Here is a 21133-nt window from a genome sequence, read left to right as displayed (position 1 = left end):
AGTCATTTAGCAATCGCTGAGCTCCTACTGGGCACTGGGCCCTGGAAGTGGCTGGAAGGTACAGGATGAAAACAACACAGTCCTTTCCTCCCAGAGTCAACCTTCTGGTGGGAACATAAACCAATATGCACAGACAGACCTGACAATAGGTTAGGGCCTGACTTCGAAAGTCCTTGACACAACTTTTTTTTACATTTTTGTCAATTGATTAACACAGATCTTATTATTTTTTTAATGTTTATTTATTTTTGAGAGAGAGACAGAATGCGAGTGGGTTAGGGGCAGAGAGAGAGGGAGACACAGAAGCAGAAGCAGAAGCAGGCTCTAGGCTCTGAGCTGTCAGCACAGAGCCCAATGCGGGGCTCAAATTCACAAACCATGAGATCATGACCTGAGCCGAAGTCGGATGCTCAACTGACTAAGCCACCCAGGCGCCCCAAAATTTTTTAAAACATTTATTTATTTTTGAGACAGAGAGAGACAGAATGCGAGCAGGGGAGGGGCAGAGAGAAAGGGAGACACAGAATCTGAAGCAGGCTCCAGGTTCTGAGCTGTCAGCACAGAGCCCGATGCGGGCCTCAAACCCATGAACCCTAAGATCATGACCTGAGCCAAAGTCAGACACTTAACTGACTGAGCCACCCAGGCGCCCCTGGGAACTTTACAGTTGAAGCGATGGAGTGTGTACATGTGGGGCAGGGAGAGGTTGTTGGGGGTGGAAACAATAGAAATCAGCCTGTACTAGCTCTACATTCTGGACAGATGGTGGTGCCACTACAGGAAATGAGGAAATGCAGACTTTAGGAAATGAAAGTGGGCCAGGGTGCCCACCCCTGGCCTCCTCCCCTGCCTGGCCAAGTGGTATTCCCCTCTGAAGATCCAGCTCCTCTAGGAGTCTTTCCTCCCCGGCTGCAGGGGCTGCTGCTGCTTCTCCTGCTGCAATCTAGCAAAGCCCTAAGCTCACCTTCACAACACTTCCCATGTGGTGCTGTAATTGCCCATCTCTCCTACTTGGGCTAGAGGAAGCCAAAGATCTGACCTGCCCAGGGCGGGAAAAGACTGTGAGACTCACATCACAGAGGCCCTGGAATCTCTACGTTTAAGGAGGACTAAGGCTCAGGGAGGGAGGGTGCAGTGGAAGAGGAAGAGGTGCCCCTTGAGAGCACCATACACAGTGCCTCAGGGCTTGCAAAGTGATGTATTAAGATCTCTATCTCTTTTGTTAAGAAGTTCAAAATAACCAGAATTATGGTGAGTAGCAGGAAGACTCCACCCCCATTCTATATGGTTCCAAGATTTGGGTTATACACAGTAACTAGATCATTTTCTTTTATTTATACACGAGTATATTTTATAATTAGAACTACTTTAATTTTCTCTCTCACATACACACACACACATATATACATCTCACCCCCCACCCAAGTAACAGCGTAGAAATATGTATAAGTTTGGAACCACAGGAATACTTGGTTCAAATTCTGAATATGCCACTTTTAAGTCATGCAACCTCCAGGACCTACTTAACATCACTGTGCAACTCCTCTGCTATGAACTGGAAAGAATTTTAAGTAACTCATACAATTGTAAGGATTAAATAAGATAGTATTTGTGGAAACCGCCTTGCGATCTTTATGTAGAGAATGTTTAATTTGATATTTTTACATGGATGTAGATACAGGACTACTTAAATTGTGTTCCAAAGAAACTACATTTAAAATTGGCTTTAAGTGAACCTTTTTGAAAAAAAATTGATATAATTGACATATAACATTATATTAATATCAGATGTACATGATTCAATATCTACACTTGTAAAATGATCACAGGAAGTCTACTTATCTATTACCATACATAATTATAAAATTTTTTATTCTCATAAGAACTTTTAAGATTTGCTCTTGGCAACTTTCAAATATACAATATAATGTTATTAACTATAGTCACCTTGCTGTATAGGACATCTTCATTTCATTTTATAATGAAGTTTGTACCTTCTGACTTCTTTTAACCATTTTTCCCACTTTGACACCCCACTTCTGGCAACCACCAATCTGTTCTCTGTATTCTAGGACCTTTTTTTTTTTAAGATTTCATATGTTCATGAGTTCATATGGTATTTGTTTTTCTCTGACTTATTTCACTTAGCATAATGCCTTCCAGTTCCATCCATGTTGTTGCAAAGGGCAAGATTTCCTTCTTTTTTGTGGCTGAATAATATTCCATTGCATAATACACCACAATTTCTTTATCCATTCATCTGTGGATGGACACTGAAGTTGTTTCCAAAACCGTTTTCTTATTAGAGATTTTATTTTTTTAAGTAATCTCTACACCCAACGTGGGCCTCAAACTCACAACCCCAAGATCAGGAGTTGCATGTGCCACTACCTGGGCCAGCCAGGGACCACCCCCTCACCAGCTGTTTTCTTAAACATTAGTCCTATCTTCTCACAGTTCTAAGTCTCAAAGCCATTCAAATGAAACAATGTGCAATAGGATTACTCTTAATAATTATGAACATTTATTAAGCACCAAGAGTATACTGCAATGGTTGCTATACAAAAACATAATTAACAATATAGTGTCCCTGCCATCGAGCTTACATTCTAAAATGAAATACAACAATAATGTTGTAAGCCTACCTCAAAATTTCCTTAACTTAGAAATGGCTATTTTGGCAAGTGAGGCAAAATGACCTATCATTTTAGGTACAATATTAATAAGGCTTTGAACATGATCCAAAGAATGTTTTACTTGTACCCAGACATTTCCCCCAATTATGTTAGGCTTGGTATGAAAAAGAGCACTTAGAAATTGGGTAAGAACAATGAATTATTTCAAATTGCCTTGTAGGACTTTAAACAGAGAAATGCTTACTAGCCTGAGTTTTTCCACAGCCAGGGAAAACCCCATGAAAAGTATTATGAACTCAACCAAGTCTTCTATTCCACTTGCAACTTTTCGACTTCCTCTTCCTTTCCCACAGGTAAGGGCTCCAATGATGTCCCTTATCAAGGAAGGAAGTATTGCATCTAGACAAAATACCCTTAGAGTACTAAAACTTCCAGGAAATACCAATTCTTATTTTAAAAGAGTGAGCAAAGACAGTAGTGGGACATCTGGCTACAGGAGAGGCCTGGCTGTGTAAGATATGTAAACAAGCTGAGCTGAATTCATGCATCTTCAAAATGATTAAGACTATGGGTAAATGGTTGCTCTTCTGTTCCTTATTTCTGCCGTAGGGGTATTTGAGAATTTAGCATCAAGACCCCAAACTGCCAAAGCCTGTACTATTTGGCCTATATCCATAGTATAGTATTTAATAAATACTTTCAAGGTTTTCCTTGCTGGTTACATATTAGCTGATGAAGGCACACAGAGGGATTTTGATTCTTACTGTCCAATGCAAAGACTGTTTTAAACTGAGTATATACAGTCTTAAACTATATATTGTTTATTTTCAATCATTGATAATTCTTTGAACTCTAAAAGAACACTAAAAAATAATTGGTTATAAGTTATCTGAAAACCAAGATAGAATTTACTCTTGTAAAGTGCATGCACAAACTTTTAAAAAATACATGCATACAAATACTTTAATGGCAGAGTGAGAAGCATCCTGAGGTGTTTTTTTTTTTTTAATGGCAAAACAGTATTTCAGCAATTTTTTAAAAAACCAATACTTTCCTCCTTAGAAGTCTGTCTTGGGAACTTACTTTTAAATGAAAAATAGCAGCAGCAACATTTAACAATTGCTCACAAAATTTGCATTGCAAACAAGTTTGCCAAGAAAGAATGGTCTAGAAACTTTAGGATAAACTTTTAAAAAACATTTTATAAAGTAGAATGATTCACTACTTTTGATCTAAAATTGACATTTAAACATCCCCTTCCAATTTAAAAATGTCATTTTTACCTCCTACTTAAATAAAATCCAATTATGAGATTTGAAATGAAAAACTTGAAACACATATCAATATCATTCTTTTAATAAGATGACAAAAATTAATTTCAATGTGTTTCCCAAAAAAAGGAGAGGAAAAAAAAAATCTCAGTGGTGGCAAATGAATTTGGGTTTACAAATCTCAATGCACTCATTTTTGGTATTGCACGAAAACAGCTAGGATTCCTGAATTAAGTATGTTTCTAAGGCAAGGCAAGTTTGATTATGTATGAAGCACAGATATTAGTCAGCATGGTTATAAAGGCAAGAAGACCAATACATATAAATTCACTTGTTTTTAAGCGATACATTCTAAGCTACATAAAATTTAATTTTGTGTCCTATTCTAAGACTACATCTTTGACCTTAAGCTTAGAAGCATAATTGCTGTAATCCATTAAAAAATACTTCATTTTTTCCAATATTGTAAAGTGTACTGAATTTTCAAATGTCTAGTATAAATTTTTTTTGCAAAAAATTTAAAAAGGCATACTATTAGCTAGCTATAACTACTATGTTAAGTAACTGTATGAAGGAAGAGTTTCACAAGGAGAACAAAATATAAAACTAAGCATAGTAATTATTGAATTTAACAAAAAATGAAATCAAGTAGTTTTGAATGCACTTGTTTCTTGTCTTAGTAATGTGTATATTCATTTTATAACTACTAGTTTGATAAACATACTAACATTCTACAAGATTTGTTTTTCTTGGTTGGTTATTTTTCTTCCTTATATCCTCCCTAACAGCTGTTGGAATTTATTTTCTTTCAAATACAAAGTAAAATAATGTTTCTATTGTATCTGAGTCATGTGAAAGCTGACTCCCTATTTTCATTTTTAAAAGTTAAATTAATTTTTTTGGACCTTGATTAACATGTAACATTTAACCATGTGTTTTTGCTGTTAAGTATAGTCTACATTTCAACAAACTGATAGGGTATTTAACAAAAGCATCATGATCTCATCTGTGTTTTAAATATGATTACACAAGCTTTTTTTCTTTTTTAATGAGAAAAAGGAGATAAAGAAAACCATTCATATAGGCCCTCTTCACGCTCAATTATTTTGAGATACAGCTTTAAACAGGGTGGACCAAGTCAAGTAATGTTGGTAATCTCTTTTCTTTGCACAGAAGAGAAAAAACAAAAGAAAGGAAGTTATTTCCTTCCTAAGGTCTCAGCTAGTTTCTTAAGTCTTTTCTTCAGCTCCAACGGAAATTTCTCATAGCACTTCTTACAGACTGGCTTCATGTCAAACTCCACAAATTTATTCCTAAAGACAGTAACAATAATAAAAGAAATCAGTAGAAAGGTATTTAATACAGATATATAAATAATGTGAGGTAATTTTACTGAAGTAAATGAAGATGCAATATGGTGACATTAATATTCATAGCAAAAAATGAATTCTAATCTTAATTCTTGTCATTGTGGAGATGTAAAAAAATTATAATACCATTGGGAAAAAAATTGTCCTTATAAATTGATCTTATACATCTCTCTGTTTAATACAGAATGTACATTACATTTTAGTCCGTGCTCACATGTATACAGGAAATCTAATGTCAATATAATTTAGGTAAGTAAAGTCAATCACATGTTAATGTACCACAAGAACACTTTAAAGAACAGTTATTAAAAGCCAGGAGTTGTATTTTTGTAATGTGAATGACTTTCTCTTTGTTGAAGGCAATATCATTGTACTTAATATTTTAAATTAGGGAGCTATAGGTTTTATCTTTCCTTGCATGAAATGATTTGCCTCCTACCTCCAGCACCAAAAAAATTATCTTCAAAAAAATCTGAAATCATAAAAATCTGAAATGGTTTTTTGGTTGGTTGTCTGACAGAAAAGTTGGTAGGGGAGATATAAGAATGTTTTTAGTCACTCTTAAAAAACAGAAATGAAATAGATTGCCTGTGGTTCCATTTTGTGAATAGTTAGCTGTATGGAGAACTCAATGTTTTAAAAGCTAGAGCAATACACATTATCTATCAATTTGTTTGTAAAACAGTTCTGGAGAGCACAGGTTTCTAGACAGCCTCCTAAGTATCTGTCATGCATTTCCACTTGGTAATACCATTACAATCGCTCATTACTGTTGAAATTGAGGGTCCTAAACTGTGAACTGAGTATATGCACAACCTTGTAACTTTTGCATTTTCCTAACTTGTATTTAGGCAGCATTTCTGGAACAAATTTAGTGGTACTTTGTTATCTATGACAAATGATTAAATCAGGTGATGTAATTTTAAAGAATAAGGTTAATAACAAAGTTAATTCCTACTATATTTAAAATGAAAAATCTTTTATTTTACAGCATTACATGGAAATTATTCTCTATTTTTCACAGAGCTCTTGATGCTGATAGAAATTCAAATGATCTTATTTTTCCATTGACAATTTGATTTAAATAGTACTAATGAGTTACAATATTCTCCCAAAGACTTCTTAGAACAAAAGCTATTAAAACTGCCATTTTTTTTAATGAGGGAAATAAATTATCATTGCTTTCAGAGATACTGCTAAGCAAACCTTCAATTGTTTTAATTTATATTTGAATTTTAATTCCTCTTTATAGAAGGAAACATGAGAACTGGAACAATAAAAAACTTTCATTGGAGTGCAGAACACAGTGATAACCATGAAGAAAAAAGGACAATCATGCTAGGAATTCAACAGAATTTCAAAGATTGAAATATTTCCCATAAAAATCAGGAATAAAGTAAGTAGGCTTTGAAAACATCAAGAAAATGAATCCATAAACAGTAGCATATGGGTACTCTGTGAAAGCAGATTACATACACCAAAGACATTAGAGCTCTTATTATGTACAGTAGATGGTCTTTGCTTAGATATGAAACATGCTGAAAGGATTTAACTTAATGCAGAACTTAGAACATGTGATGACTGGAGTTTATCAATTAAATCATTTTAGGCAAAGAAACTGAAAACCAGGATTTTAAAAGCTGCAATTATCAGAGAAAAATACTTTAAAACTTTCCCTAATATCTACTAAATAGAGATTGGAATTCTTCCCTTTGAATCTACTTAAAAAAAAAAAGAAGAATCTTAGTAATTACCCAAAAGGCCCAGCTCTACAGAGGACAACTACTTGTATTTCCATCTCTGGCGGCTACAAACACATGCCAAAAGGAAGAGACAACAAAAAAGCAAGAGACAAAAAGAGAACAAAACACATTCTAAAGGACTAACCAAAGAAGAAAGTAGTGAAAATGATGATAGAAGGGACAGAAAAGTTTACAAACAGACTGGCTTTTTCTTTTTCTGCTTGTCCTTATCCTTTGCTTCTCTCTCCCGTTTGGCAAGTCGCCTCTTAAATTCTTCTGGCATTTTTTCATAACAGTGTTTGCAGACTGGTTTGAGATCAATTTCAACAAACTTATCCCTTTGAGCAGGACAAAGAAGGAATAGAAGAAACAACATAAAACAATTAAAGGAAGAACCTTTACATTCAGAGACCTAAATAGAAAGAATAAGGAATCAGATAATTATTTTTAAAAATACTCTATTTAAAAAAATGTTAACCTAAAGTTTTGGTCTTAGGATTCACACGGGACTAAACCGCAGACTTACTTGAGTGTTAATTTAGTGTTGCAGGTAGAACAGGCAAAACAGTTCACACACCAGGCCTTATTCAGAGCAGAGACCACTGGAGAAAGAGCAAAGACACATGGTCACACACTTTGGCGTTCAAAGTGGCAGAGCTGACATCCTCAACTCAAACAGAGCTAAGGGTGCCTCCACAACACTTAGAAGAGGTTCTGAGAGGCTTTTTTGCAAAAGAATTCACAGGACTAATTTACTGAATCAATCCAATTAATAAATTAATTAAAGGCTATTTTTTCACATTATTAAAAAAACTGAGCACTTAATGTCTTCCGTGACTGTAGGGTTCATCTTAAGGAAGATTACCATTGCCTTTTTCAATCTTTATTTATAGTTAAAACTTTTCTTCTTCCCTTTAGAGTATCCTGTGAGGCACATAAACAGTATGTACCATACCTTCCCGCCAAAGCCTGCCCTCTCACTCTGTGCATGGTGCAGTGTGTATTTAACATGCATTACGTCACTCAGATGAGCTTTTCTGGCACAGGCCCTGCCTACCAGCACAGTCTCCACTACCACTGGCCCAACAAAGAAATATAGACTAGATAAGTAATTAAAAAACAATCCAGACGTTAACTTATTTGCCTGTCTTCCATAGCTGACAAAAAGGAGAGCTTCCTTTGACAGCTTCTTTCACCTGACCACTATGTCACATAGGAGGGAGCTAAGTTTTATTTTCTATGGCACTAAAGATTGCTCTCCTGAAGTAATCCTTTTGCAAACTGCATCATGGGCAGTGTTTCACAAAGTATTTCCCAGGTTGGGTTTTCTGACGAGAAACACGAAGCATGTTGAAAACAGGAATGTTTAAAACTTTGCCAGAAAGTTTCTGGCAAAACTGTGCTAGTGGCTATTAGCAAACACAGCTGCTTCCTTTCTGTCCCAGTTAATCAGCCCTGCCTACTTATAATACAAGGCTGGTAAGTGCTAGAAATGTCTACAGAAAACTGCCAGGTTTTAGCATCTGCAGGGTTAAAGTGACTCTCACTAACTACCAAGGCAGATTAAGCTGTTCCTAATAAACACTGCTCTACAGCTTCCAAGTTCTATAAATCCAGGGCATGGAAATAGAAACAGATCTCAAGGTTGGCCATGAATGGTTCACACAATACGTACTGTAACAAGCCTGAGGCACTGCCCTAAAGTATTGTCATAAAGGAGTAACAAATCCAACTTGTACGATATTATCATCTCTGCTATGAATTACTTGAGAAATATGCCAAAGAAAAAGTAACTGATAATGGTCAAATGACAAATAGTAATCAATCTCTTTCTGTTTTTGTGTCATAATTTTGACACAAAATTATGCCATATAAAATCCCTACAGATACTTACCATCACCTTCTATAACACGGTTACAGTGGAAACAAACATCACCAAATAGCTGAAAATGAAAAAAAAAAAAGTGGTAAAAATTCAAGACATGTTAGAACTAAGGTTTAGAACACCAAACATTTAACACAGTTTCAGTTCTATCACTTAAAAATAAACAGCTGGCTACCTAGATCCAGAATTTACCCTTATTAGAGAAAATGAGTAAAGTGCATTGACTAGTATTTACTTTTTACAATGAAGATAATTTACTTTTCATCACTATCAAAACCCAGAAAATGGCTTTGGAAATGTCCCAGATTTAAGGAGGCTAAAGGAAATGACAACCCTAGACTGGCTCTAGTACTGAAGTGGAAAAAAATGATTCAATGACATGGGTTCAAGTGACAAAATTGGAATAAATAAAGTATCATATCAATACTGATTAACTATGATTATGTGAGACCACTCCATATTCTTGGGAAATAAAAACTGAAGTATTTAGGGGTAAAGGGCCATGATGAACTTCTGAAATACTTCAGAAAAAAATGTGTGTATATATGAATACATACATTTGTATATGAAGATCTGTACATTTATTAAGTGTGTGTTTTTACAGAGAGTGGGCCAATGCAAATGATGAAGTAAAAGGTACATAGATATTCTTCATATTTTTATTTTACAACCTTTCTGTTGACTCTGAAGTTATTTCCCAAGTAAAACATTAAAAAGTAAAATCTATAGTCCAATGTACATTTTCCAAGATCTTTCCTTGTAGCTAAAATATTAAGCTCAAACTTATAAAAGTATATCTAGTATCCAATAAGTATGATCAATACCTGGTTATAGTGGGTTTCACAATATGCCAGGCCTTTCCTTTCATAATGTCGATGTCCAAGAAATGGCTTTTCACACTTGGCGCAAACAAAATGCTGAAAAAAATTGCTAGAGGTAATTTTTGAGCTGCCATATTTTACTTATTTAATAAAGTAAAACCCCAAAGTTAAATTATTCTCAGAGAAGGTACATGAAAGTTTGAGGTAGTTATTTCATTTGGCCAGGGGTAACCTGGGACACTTTCAGTCTTAACTTAATTCAGGTGTCTTGAGTTTTTGACACGTTACTTTAAGACACAGCCTTTTTAAACAACACAGAATGAGAAAAGAGGTCAACATGTTAATATCATCTATAAGGGAGGGGCTGCTGCTGGAAATGGACCATGACACTCCTGCCTCGAGAAGGATTTAAGAACAAAAAAGCACACCCTATATCATTACTGAGAGATCACAAAAGTGTGTATATTCTGTATTCTTAATTTTCTACAACGTCATTTGTCTTGAAAATGTCCGTATTTAATCTTTAGAATTTCCTAATCTTGCCAGCACCTCTGAATGATGGAAATTCAAAAGTACTAGTTAACCCTTCCACCATTTACGACTCACCTCCACATGCCACTGCTTCCCCATAGCATTCACCACACGCCCTTCAATGGGCCGTCGACAAGCGCCACAGATGGGGACCCCCATTTTATCATGGCATGGCAGACAGTACAGCTCTCCTTTCAGCTCCCGGGCATCAGCAGTCAGCTCCTTCCTGTCCATGAGAAATATATCCAACTGAATACTACTACTGAGAGAGAAAAACAGGCAACTGAGGAGACTGACATACTTTTTAGCAGGTTTTTGAAGATCTCACTATAACAATCCCCATAACCTTCTTTTCCCCACTCTTAGTAGTGCTCACAGTAACCTAAATTAATAGGCTTGAACTGGTTTCAGATTCCTATCAAAACATCAATGTCAAGCAATAATGATAAAATGTACAAACAAATATATACCATCACATTGGTCATATTTATCACTTCCTTGTCTATGATCACATGATAGTCCTTTTGTCTTCCTGAAAAAGCTAGAGAAGAATCATCACAGTGCTTGGGACAGACTTGGAGATGTTATCTTTACAAAATAACTGAGGTCTAAAGTTAGAGATTAGCTCCATTTACTAACAATTATTTAAACTGTCACCAGCTTTTAAGTTACAGGTTAACAGAAAATAAAAGAAATGCCCAGAACCTTCCTTCCCACAAATGCTTAAGTTCACTATTCTTTTCAGTCTCCTGCATCAATATTAACATTTAGGCAGAGGTGGCCCTAATTAGCCAAATGGACTTGTTTACATTTCATCTGTTTTAAGTAATTCTCCAGAAGTACTAATGACAAATGAACAGAGAAAAATTCCACCAAAGGGAAATAGGCAAGAAAATGAAATAAGGTACAAACTGATAATCCCAAAATAAATGAGGTGGCTATACTCATAGCACAAAGCTGTTTTCTTGATCTTTAGCTTACCTTATCTCTGTCCACCCCCACGATAATTTAGCATGTATGTTCAAACTGAATATAGTAAAGTAACTTTTCCCGTTAAATTTTTAGATAGCAAATTTAAAAAATCATAGCTGAACAATTTATGAGTCTTTGAAGAAAAAAAATCCCTTTAGAAGTAAATAAAATTAAATAAATGTAGTTTAAGATATTTTAAGATAATACCCTAAGTATTACAACTGTAAAAGTTATATATGTACAAAGAGAAGACTTTTTAAAGGTTTTTTTTTTTTTTAAAATCCTGTATTGAAAAAGCACAGTGATCAAAACAGTTTTTGGGATAACTGAATTTTACCACTAACTGAATACTAAAGGTATATGTATATATGTTATATGTACACACACACAGGGTGTGGGGAGAGTGTGCTGCACACACTCAAATGTGGCAAAATGTTAAGTGATGAAACTCAATGATGGGTATGTAGGTATTCTTTGTATTAGTCTCTTGACTTCTATATAGGTTTAAAATGTTCCAGATTACAAGGTGGAGAAAAACAATCTGGTGTGCTGGAGTAAAAGATACAGAAAAAAAGTGATGTTTTACTTTATTTCCACGATTTGTGCAATAAAAAGGGAAGAAATTGCAATACCCGCAGTTGGCACAGTTGAAATGGTCTGGATGGTAAGGGTCATTCTTGAATATCAGCGGTTGCTCATCGATGATGGCGTGGCATTTCTGGCAGATGTATTTTCCAAGGCCTCTGGCTTTCTCACGATTATGACAGGGGCGACATAGATGTCTAAACAGAGCCAACACTTTTTTAGAAACTTAAGTTTAAAATCTGAGGTTCTAATAGTTAAAAAGAAATATGCTTCTCATGTCTCTGAAAAGAAGTGAATAATTTAAAAAAAAAAATCACACTTGGCTTAACAGCAGAATCAAGCCACTGTTTTTTACATGAAAATTTATTTATTCCAACCCAAGTAATCCAACTGATCTTTAAGAAACTCCATCTTAACTACGTATCTCCCTTTTGTTGGCCCAGGGACACAAATTCTAGGGTCCTCTCCTAACAGCCGCCAGATGAGCCAATATAGGCTGCAGTCCCCATACCTTAAACTCAGTGCCTGAAAGCACCTCCTCACAGCCCTAGGGGAAAACAAGCATGACCTTGCAGTAGTTACTTCTCCACCCACACCTAACAAGGATGGAAAACTCCTACCTCCCAGCATTCTTGACAAATCCAATATCTGCCAGAACTTCCTGGCAGAGGTCACAGCGGAAGCACTCAGGATGCCAGCTGTTATTCATGGCTTTGATAACTCGGCCAATGATGAATTCACCTGTGGGAAAGGAACACACAAAGGATGTCCAGGGTGCGTCTTATTGCTGAAAGCAGTAAGGCAAAAGACGCAAGGAAAAAGAACACATTTAAACCTTTCTCCACAACTAGGGACTTTCTACATACATATCGACCACAGTAAGCACTGCATTAGGAAAAAACTCTATTTCATCTGAGTCCTTAGTTTTGATTCTGTGGTCAAATTTTTGGGCTGTCTTATCACATCTCTGAATCTGATTTTCCTTTTCTCAACGATACACTGGGCTCTCTCAAATGCCTTTTGTTTATTTCTGGTCATTGCTGACACAGCACATTTTCTTGAAGCCTATACTTAATTTCTTCTTTCACTAAACTTTAGAACATTCTACTCAGTTTCTCCAATTTCTGGAAACTCTCTAGTAAAGCTGCTAGCAACCCATGAGGTGGCTAAAATGCAAGCAAGTTAAACACTTGTGTTACACACAGCAATCCTTAAGCATGTGAAGCACCCCTCCAATGTTTTCCCTGTCTCTCTCTTGGCAACCTCAAAAGCGAGTAAAGGCTGAATTAACAGGGGACAAGAATATTCCAAAGGATCATCTAATAAAAGTCCTAATCAATCCCCAGGAAACTTTACACTAGATGTCCTTAAAAAACATTTCTCTCTGGGTTTTGATACTCTTCCAGTTTGTTACATATTAATGATAAGGAAAAGGATGTATAAAGTACCTGAATGCTATTTATAATGAGCACTAAACACCATTTCCACCATTGACATAATTTTGAGACTCACTTTTTACTCTGCTATTCAGCAGTAAAACTTACCACACTGATGACAGCAAGGAGCAAAGAGCATCTGAAAGTCATGTTCACAGTACTTCCTTCCTTCAAACTGAAATAGAAAGTACCATCAGCTTGTACAGATGAAACAATCACAGGATGAATATAATTATTCTGTGGAGACATATGGAAAGATGTTTTTGAACTAAGAGCTCTGCCCTAAGAATTATAATTCTACTGAGATGTTTAAAAGCAGATGTACTTTTGTACTTTCCCTACACCTACCTGCATGTGGGTACAGGAAAGATATACTCAACAACTGGTACTATGGCTCCAGAGTACAGTGAACTCCCTGTAACAATGATGAACTATTTTCCGGCTTGCAGACTCACCTTTAGGAGTCTAATGAGAGCGGTGGACTCCTCTCCCTAGAAAATACACATATATACACAAACCGTTTCCCACTTTTTTTACGTTGATATCTGAAATGTTGTATTATAAACTTAAATATTTACAAAGGGTAGATAGTCTAGTATATTTTAGATCTAAACATTTTATTTTATTTTTTTTTTAATTTTTTTTTCAACGTTTATTTATTTTTGGGACAGAGAGAGACAGAGCATGAATGGGGGAGGGGCAGAGAGAGAGGGAGACACAGAATCGGAAACAGGCTCCAGGCTCTGAGCCATCAGCCCAGAGCCTGGCGCGGGGCTCGAACTCACGGACCGCGAGATCTTGACCTGGCTGAAGTCGGACGCTTAACCGACTGCGCCACCCAGGCGCCCCTAGATCTAAACATTTTAAAATGAGGCCAAAACCCATTAAAAATATTCTGTTTTAGGGGCGTTTGGTTGGCTCAGTCGGTTAAGCGTCTGACTTTGGCTCAGGTCATGATCTCGCAGTTCATGGGTTTGAGCCCCACGTCGGGCTCTGTGCTTTGGATTATGTGTCTCCCCCTCTCTCTCTGCTCCTCCCCCATTCATGCTCTATCTCTCTCTGTCTCTCAAAAACTAAACGTTAAAAAAAAATTTTTTTAATTCTATTTTAATAGTTGGAAAATTCACATCCTCTACTTCTCTCCTTGAACTATTTCCATTTCATTTCCCACAAAGTTTTATCCTGGTATATTTTTTCCTAAATTCCATACTAAAGTCTTTAACAGATCACCCTACCATACTTCTCGGCAATTAAAATGTATATAACAAAACCTTAAAATTTGTTTTACTACCTGAACCCATGAACTCTAAAAGCTAAAAACATTCTTTTTATTCTGGATTAAGTTATCATTATAATTATTAGTACAGAAATAGTTAAAACATGAATATGTGTACAAATGTCAAATTTTACTTTCTATTTGTTTACTTAAAAAGCCTATCGTGGAGCACCTGGGTACCTCAATTGGTTAAGCACCAGACTTCGGCTCAGGTCATGATCTCACAGTTCATGAGTTGTAGCCCTGCATAGGGCTCTGTGCTAACAGCTCAGAGCCTGGAGCCTGCTTTGGATTCTGTGTCTCCCTCTCTCTGCCACACCACTGCTCATACTCTATCTCTCAAAAATAAATAAACATTAAAAAATTAAAAAAAAAAAGTGTCTCTTAATGAGATGAGCAGGGCTCCCCTTCCTCTCACAATTATTCCATGTATCCACAGATAAATAGGACTTACCAATGGAAGAGTTCAACATGAATTTCTATTTTGGGGGCTGCTTTTTACCCTCTTCACATAAATAAGTCGTGAGAATTATAGCATGTCTCCCTTTGAATCTTTGAACTCTTTACAATGTTCACATATTGCATATTGCTTGACTATCAAAATCCATTTTTAGTGATGTAGCAGTAGTCAACTAAATTTGGTCAATTGTGGAAATTAGCTGCAGATTTAGCTCAATTTATTGAACATATCCACTATAGCTTAATCTGCAGACCAGCCCAAGTAGATTTATTTTGTGCCAGAAAAAGGCTTACTTCATTTTGAAATTCAAATGGATGAACTCTAATACGTTTAATGAATCTGTTTTTTAAAAAAAATTTTAATTCATGTTTATTTTTGAGAGACAGAGCATGAGCAGGGAAGGGGCAGAGAGAGAGGGAGACACAGAATCCGAAATAGGCTCCAGGCTCTGAGCTGTCAGCACAGAGCCCAATGTGGGGTTCAAACTCATGAACCGTGAGATCATGACCTGAGCGGAAGTTGGACACCCACCTGGATGGGTGAGCCACCTAGGTTGGATGCCCCCGTTTTTTTTTAAATTTTTAAATTAATGCAATGAATCTGTTTTCAGAAGTTACAAACAGATAATCATAAATTGATATGCTATATTACCCAGTTCTCTGTCATAATGCACTGTGGGTAGCCCCAACCAGAAGTTATTTATGAAGTAAATATGTTCCTTTATTGGATGTTACAAACATATATAGAAATCAGATGTTTAGCTTTTAGCAGTAATTAAAAAAAGAAATCAAGGGGTGCCTGGGTGGTTCAGTCGGTTGGGTGACTGACTTCAGCTCAGGTCATGATCTCATGGTCTGTGGGTTCGAGCCCTGCGTTGGGCTTTGTGCTGACAGCTCAGAGCCTGGAGTCTGCTTTAGATTCTGTGTCTCCCTGTCTCTCTTCTCTTCTTCCCTTTGTGTTGTATCAAAAATAAACATTAAAAAATTAAAAAAAAAGAGAGAAATCAAATATAAAGACTCAGAAACAACTCCACTGATTTAGTTGGAACCGATAAACTTTTTTATCAGCTACCCGAGTCTTTTGTTTAATTTTTTTTTATATTTATTTATTTTTGAGACACAGAGTGAGACAGAGTACAAGCAGGGGAGGGGCAGAGAAAGAAGGAGACAAAGAATCTGAAGCAGGCTCCAGGCTCCAAGCAAGCGTTCAGTACAGAGCCTGATGTGGGGCTCAAACCTATGAACTGTGAGATCATGACCTGAGCCGAAGTCAGTCACTTAACCAACTGAGCCACCCAGGCGCCCCATCGGCTACCCTAGTCTTAATCCATGTTGAAAGACTGGGCTCAGAACTGTTGGTGTCAACTGGCCCTTTTTTTTAAAGATTTATTTTTTATTTTTTATTTATTTTTATTTTTGAAAGAGTGTGAGCAGGGGAAGGGCAGAGAAAGAGGGGAATAGAGGATTTAAAGCTGGCTCTGTGCTGACAGCAGCAAGCCTGATGCAGGTCTTGATCTCAAGAACCATGAGGTCATGACCTGAGCCAAAGTCAGATACTCAACCAACTGAACCACCCATGTGCCCCTGGCCATGTAGGTTTAATAGCAAAGACTGGTTAATGATAACAATGCATAACAACATTTTTAGTAGGAAAACAGAATGTTTTGTGTGCCACTTATGTGTGTGTGGCAGGTTTATTATAATTTTTAAAATCAGTTCTTTTTAATGGAAACAACCAAAAAAAAAATCTGTCACAGAATTTGGAGACCATTAAAACATAGTTTAATGAGAAAAAAAAAAAAAAAAAGAAACGTCCAACTTTTAGTTTGTATTTAATGAAAGAGAAAGACATATTGCTTAAGACAAAAACAAAATGAGTCCAGCAGTTAGCATATATACTATATTTGCTAGCAGAAGGTAGAAAAAAAAATAGGATTGGTTGCAATTTGAGTAAGTCTTTTAAGACGTGATTCAAATAGGTAGCATAGAGTGGAAGTTAAGAACACTGACCATGGATCCAGAATGCCTGAGTTTAAATTCTGGCTAAACCACTGACTGGCTGTGTGACCTGGGTCAAGCTGTTTAGCCTCTCAGTGCCTTGTGAGAGTCACAGACTTCTGTTTTGGCTCTGGCTCCTAACATATACGCATCATGTTCATAATTTCTTACCAATGCTCTATGCTTTGCTCTCACAGACATCTCCCTTTAAAAGGATAAATCCTGTGATATACATATACAATGAAATACCACTCAGCCATAAATAGGAAGGAAATCATGCTAGCTAGTTAGTTAGTTAGTTAGTTAGTTATTTTGAGAAAGAAGGGGAATGTAAGGGGCAGAGACAGGAGAGAAGGAGAATCCCAGACAGGCTCCTCACTGTCAGGGCAAAACCAGATATGGGGCTTAAACTCACAAACCATGAGATCAAGACTTAAGCTGAAGTTGGATGCTTAACTGAGCGACCCATATGCCCTGGAAATCCTGCTATTTGCAACAACATGGACAAACCTGGAGGGCATTATGCTGAAAGAATTAAGTCAGGCAGAGAAAGACAAATACCGTGTGATCTCACTTATGTGTGGAATCTAAAAATGCCAAACTCCTAGAAACAGAGTAGTCTGATAGTTACTGGGACCTGGAGGGATCAGGGAAATGGGGAAATATTGCTCAAGGGGTACAAACTTCCAGTTATAAAATGAGTAAATTCTGGGCATCTAAGATACAGCACAGTGATTACAGTTAACAACACTGTATTGCACACTTGAAGTCTGCTAAGACAGTAGATCTTAAATGTTCTCACCATACACACACACAAAAGGTAATTACATGAGGTAATGGATGTGCTAACCTTACTGTGGTTATCATTTCACAATATATACATATACATATGAAGTCATCATGTTGTACACCTTAAACTTAATGTTATCTGTCGACCATATTTTAATAAAACTGAAGAAAAAGGATGAGTCCTTTTGAAATTAAAGATAAAAAAAAGACAAAGTCTTAACAGGAAGTTGTCATGATTACTCCCTACATTTCCAAATCTGCTACAAATCTGAACCCAGAACAGCCAGCACAGTTCCTAAAGCTAGGCTTCATTCTTATCAGGAAAATACAGAAGGCAAGGTGCCTGGGTGGCTCAGTTGGTTGGGTGTCCAACTCTTGATTTCAGCTCAGGTCATGATCTCACAGTTCGTGGGATCAAGCCCTGCATCAGGCTCCATGCTAACAGTGTGGAGACTGCTTGGGATTCTCTTTTCCTCTGTCTCTGACCCTCACCCCACTTACGTGCACCCGTGCTCTCTCCCTCAAAATAAATCAGTAAAACCTTGGTTTGCAAGCATAATTCGTTCCAGAAACATGCTTGCATTCCAAAGCACTTGTATATCAAAGCACATTTGAAGAACCATTGGCTCAGGTGTGATCATGTGACATTTGGCATCATGTACTACTTGTATTGCAAGGCACTGCTCATTTATCAAGTTAAAATTTATTAGAAATGTTTGCTCTTCTTGTGAACACCTGCAGAGTAAGTTATTCGCAATGCAATGTTTTACTGTAAATAAAACTTAAAAAAAGAAAAAAACAAAGAAAATACACAAGGCAGGGAAAGACTAGAAGCCTTATGGGTTTGAGGACTCCTGACTAATGACTTTTTATCGGTGTTCTGGGGCAATTAATCACAGTAAGATTTGAGATTCCTTTCTCTTGTGAAGGGGGAAAATCAAGTGCTACTGTGAATACAAATATATTATCAGAGAAATCAACTTTAGGAAGAAGAATCCAAAAATTTAGTTCTCTCAAACCAAAATACAAGGATCCAGAAATGGATCCCTTGAAACCATCCATAATGCAAACCCTTTGCATACCCTGGGCTGTGCTTATCCTGTATGAGGACTAATGCAAGAGAATTTCTTTTGCTACAACAAGCGCCTCTTTTCTACAGGTATAGACATGATCAAACACAGTTATGGGCTTGATATCCAAGCCTAGGAGAAAGGCCAGAAGTTGATCCAAAGTAAAACTCTAGGATAAAAATGAAAAATCAGAAATCAGAAATTTGAAAAAATCAAACTTTCAGAAGTACTATCTTTCTAGGTAACTGCATGTTACAACCCAAAACTGGTTTAAAATACCCTCAGCTTATAAGAAATATTAATTTGAATTAATTAATTCAATATTGAATATTGAATATTCAATAATTAATTAATTAGTATTGTTGAAACGGACTGTCTAAGAACCCTACTTGCTGCCACCTGCCTGGAACAGGGATTGTTCAGTCTGGGGGAGGATTAACTCCAACCAAAAATAGCTCTGCTTTATGTTTTGTTTGAATTCTGTGAAGACTCTCTTTCGAGGAGGGTGGGGCTTGATTCTGCTGCTTTAAAGAAAGCTCAGAATTAGAAATTTAGCTGGTAGTCTCATTTCAAGGCAAGTGCAAATGTTGACGATCTTCACTTGGTGATTTGTACTGGTTTGTCATAAATTGCTTTGAACTGAGTGGGTCAGCAGATAAGCTCCTCATCTAGTTGGGAAGTTTCCTCCCAACCAGACCTCCCTTCTCAGGGTTCAGCCTTCCTGAGTAATCATGATTCTGTGTAAGAGGAAATGAGTGAAGAAATCCCTTTGTAAACCATCTTTCTACTAAATCATTCATTATAAATTGGTCTTTCCTGTTATGCATTTTGTGATAGGAAAAAAAGGACACATTTGGGAAATTCAAACTAAGGAGAGAGAAAGAAATCTGAAGTATTAACAAATAACTTAATGTGTACTATGCCAAAATGAGAAAGGCTGCACACCATGTTCCTAGTTCTTGGTCCAGTCCATCCTGATTTGTAATGTTTGTAGAATTATATCACCCTTTAACTGTTGGTTCAATTTTACTCTCAAAAGTACCTTCTTAGGGGAAATACTAAGATAATCCTTTTACTGGAGATATGCCGAGATGTCACAGAGTTAGATTTGGGAGCTGTTATGGTGGCTATATACATATAGTTAGCATTAGGACCTCTGGGCTGAGCGGGTATCCCCCTCTGAAATGGCATTTAAACAGCCTGCTCATGCCACCAATGACTTGGTCATTTTATAAATATTTCTTCATATGTATTGGAATATGACTAGACATACTGGTAACTCATGAAAACCAGTACTGATGAAAACAGATTTCACTTTGAAGCAAACTACAATTCCAAATGCAAAAATCACTAAGTGTATACAACTCATATATTTATCTGACCTCTCTAAATTTTCCTAATCTGAAAATGAGGAACAGAAGCATGGAAGTCATCAAGTTCTATCCAAATCACTGTGAAAACTGTATTCACTCCCAGAACTAGGGTATAGTGTGGTCCACACAGTATACCCTACAATGTAGGCTTTCCATAAATATTTACTGAATGACTGGATGAAAAAGTAGTGATGGCCACATACAAGAGAGCATTATCTCTCAGAATGATAAAATATCAGTCCCAGGAAACCATTTCAACTTCAGTGAGAGTTGGTGCATCCTAGTGGAGGAGAACCCAGTTTGTGCAGACAAGCAGGCATGAGTTAACATCCTGATTTGACCACGTCCCCACTAGTTAACTGTGGTCAAGGTCTCTGAGCCTCATCACGGCCACAGGTAAGTTGGGAAAAAAAGTACCTAACTCACAGGATTTATGTGAGAATCAAATGAAAGAAGAACAACAAGAATAACAGTCTACAAAACACTTAGTATAGGGGCGCCTGGGTGACTCGGTTGGTTAAGCATCAGACTCTTGATTTCGTCTCAGGTCATCATCTTGTTGGTTTGTGAGATCGAGCCCTGCGTCAGGATCTGCACTGACAATGCAGAGTCTGCTTGGGATTTTCTCTCTCCCTCTCTCTCTGCCCCTCCCTGCCTGCACTCACGTGTGCAATCTCGCTCCCCAAATAAATTAAAAAACTAAAAAAAAAAAGAAAGAAAAAAGAGAAAGAAATACCTAGTATAGTGCCTGGCTCAGAAATAAAAGTATTAGTGTAATTCACAAGTCTTCTAAAATCAGGAATTGTGGGACATTTATTCACACATAAAGTACTACATTCTAGACAAGGTTAAGGACTGTGACTTAACACAACAAGCTAGGTGACCTTACTCTCAAGAGACACATGGAAGCAGAAACAGC

The 21133-nt window shown here is 36.8% G+C and overlaps 1 protein-coding gene across 9 annotated transcripts in view; it reads right to left on the bottom strand.

Moving 5' to 3' along the window:
- Positions 1–2501: 2501 nt before the first annotated feature.
- The window catches only part of LIMS1 (LIM zinc finger domain containing 1), a 155484-nt gene continuing 136852 nt past the window's right edge, over positions 2502–21133 (bottom strand). For 6 of the 9 annotated variants that reach the window (XM_040454157.1, XM_040454160.1, XM_040454158.1 and 3 more), the window contains 9 exons: positions 13358–13424; positions 12434–12554; positions 11861–12010; positions 10332–10482; positions 9729–9821; positions 8914–8962; positions 7546–7621; positions 7165–7357; positions 5113–5220 (listed from right to left, as the gene is read on the bottom strand). In XM_040454157.1, coding sequence (XP_040310091.1) covers positions 7210–7357; positions 7546–7621; positions 8914–8962; positions 9729–9821; positions 10332–10482; positions 11861–12010; positions 12434–12554; positions 13358–13424 — 855 coding nt within the window. In that variant the 3' untranslated portion in view covers positions 5113–5220; positions 7165–7209. Of the gene's footprint in view, positions 5221–7163; positions 7358–7545; positions 7622–8913; positions 8963–9728; positions 9822–10331; positions 10483–11860; positions 12011–12433; positions 12555–13357; positions 13425–21133 lie in introns of those variants that run through there. The other 3 variants (XM_040454156.1, XM_040454154.1, XM_040454153.1) reach the window with 2 other exon arrangements.

This window comes from Herpailurus yagouaroundi, unplaced genomic scaffold (genome assembly GCF_014898765.1).
Source record: "Herpailurus yagouaroundi ecotype Mexico unplaced genomic scaffold, PumYag 210, whole genome shotgun sequence".
Classification (NCBI taxonomy): domain Eukaryota; kingdom Metazoa; phylum Chordata; class Mammalia; order Carnivora; family Felidae; genus Herpailurus; species Herpailurus yagouaroundi.
The sequence above is the reverse complement of the archived record's forward strand: the minus strand, read 5'-3'. Positions and strand labels throughout refer to the sequence as shown.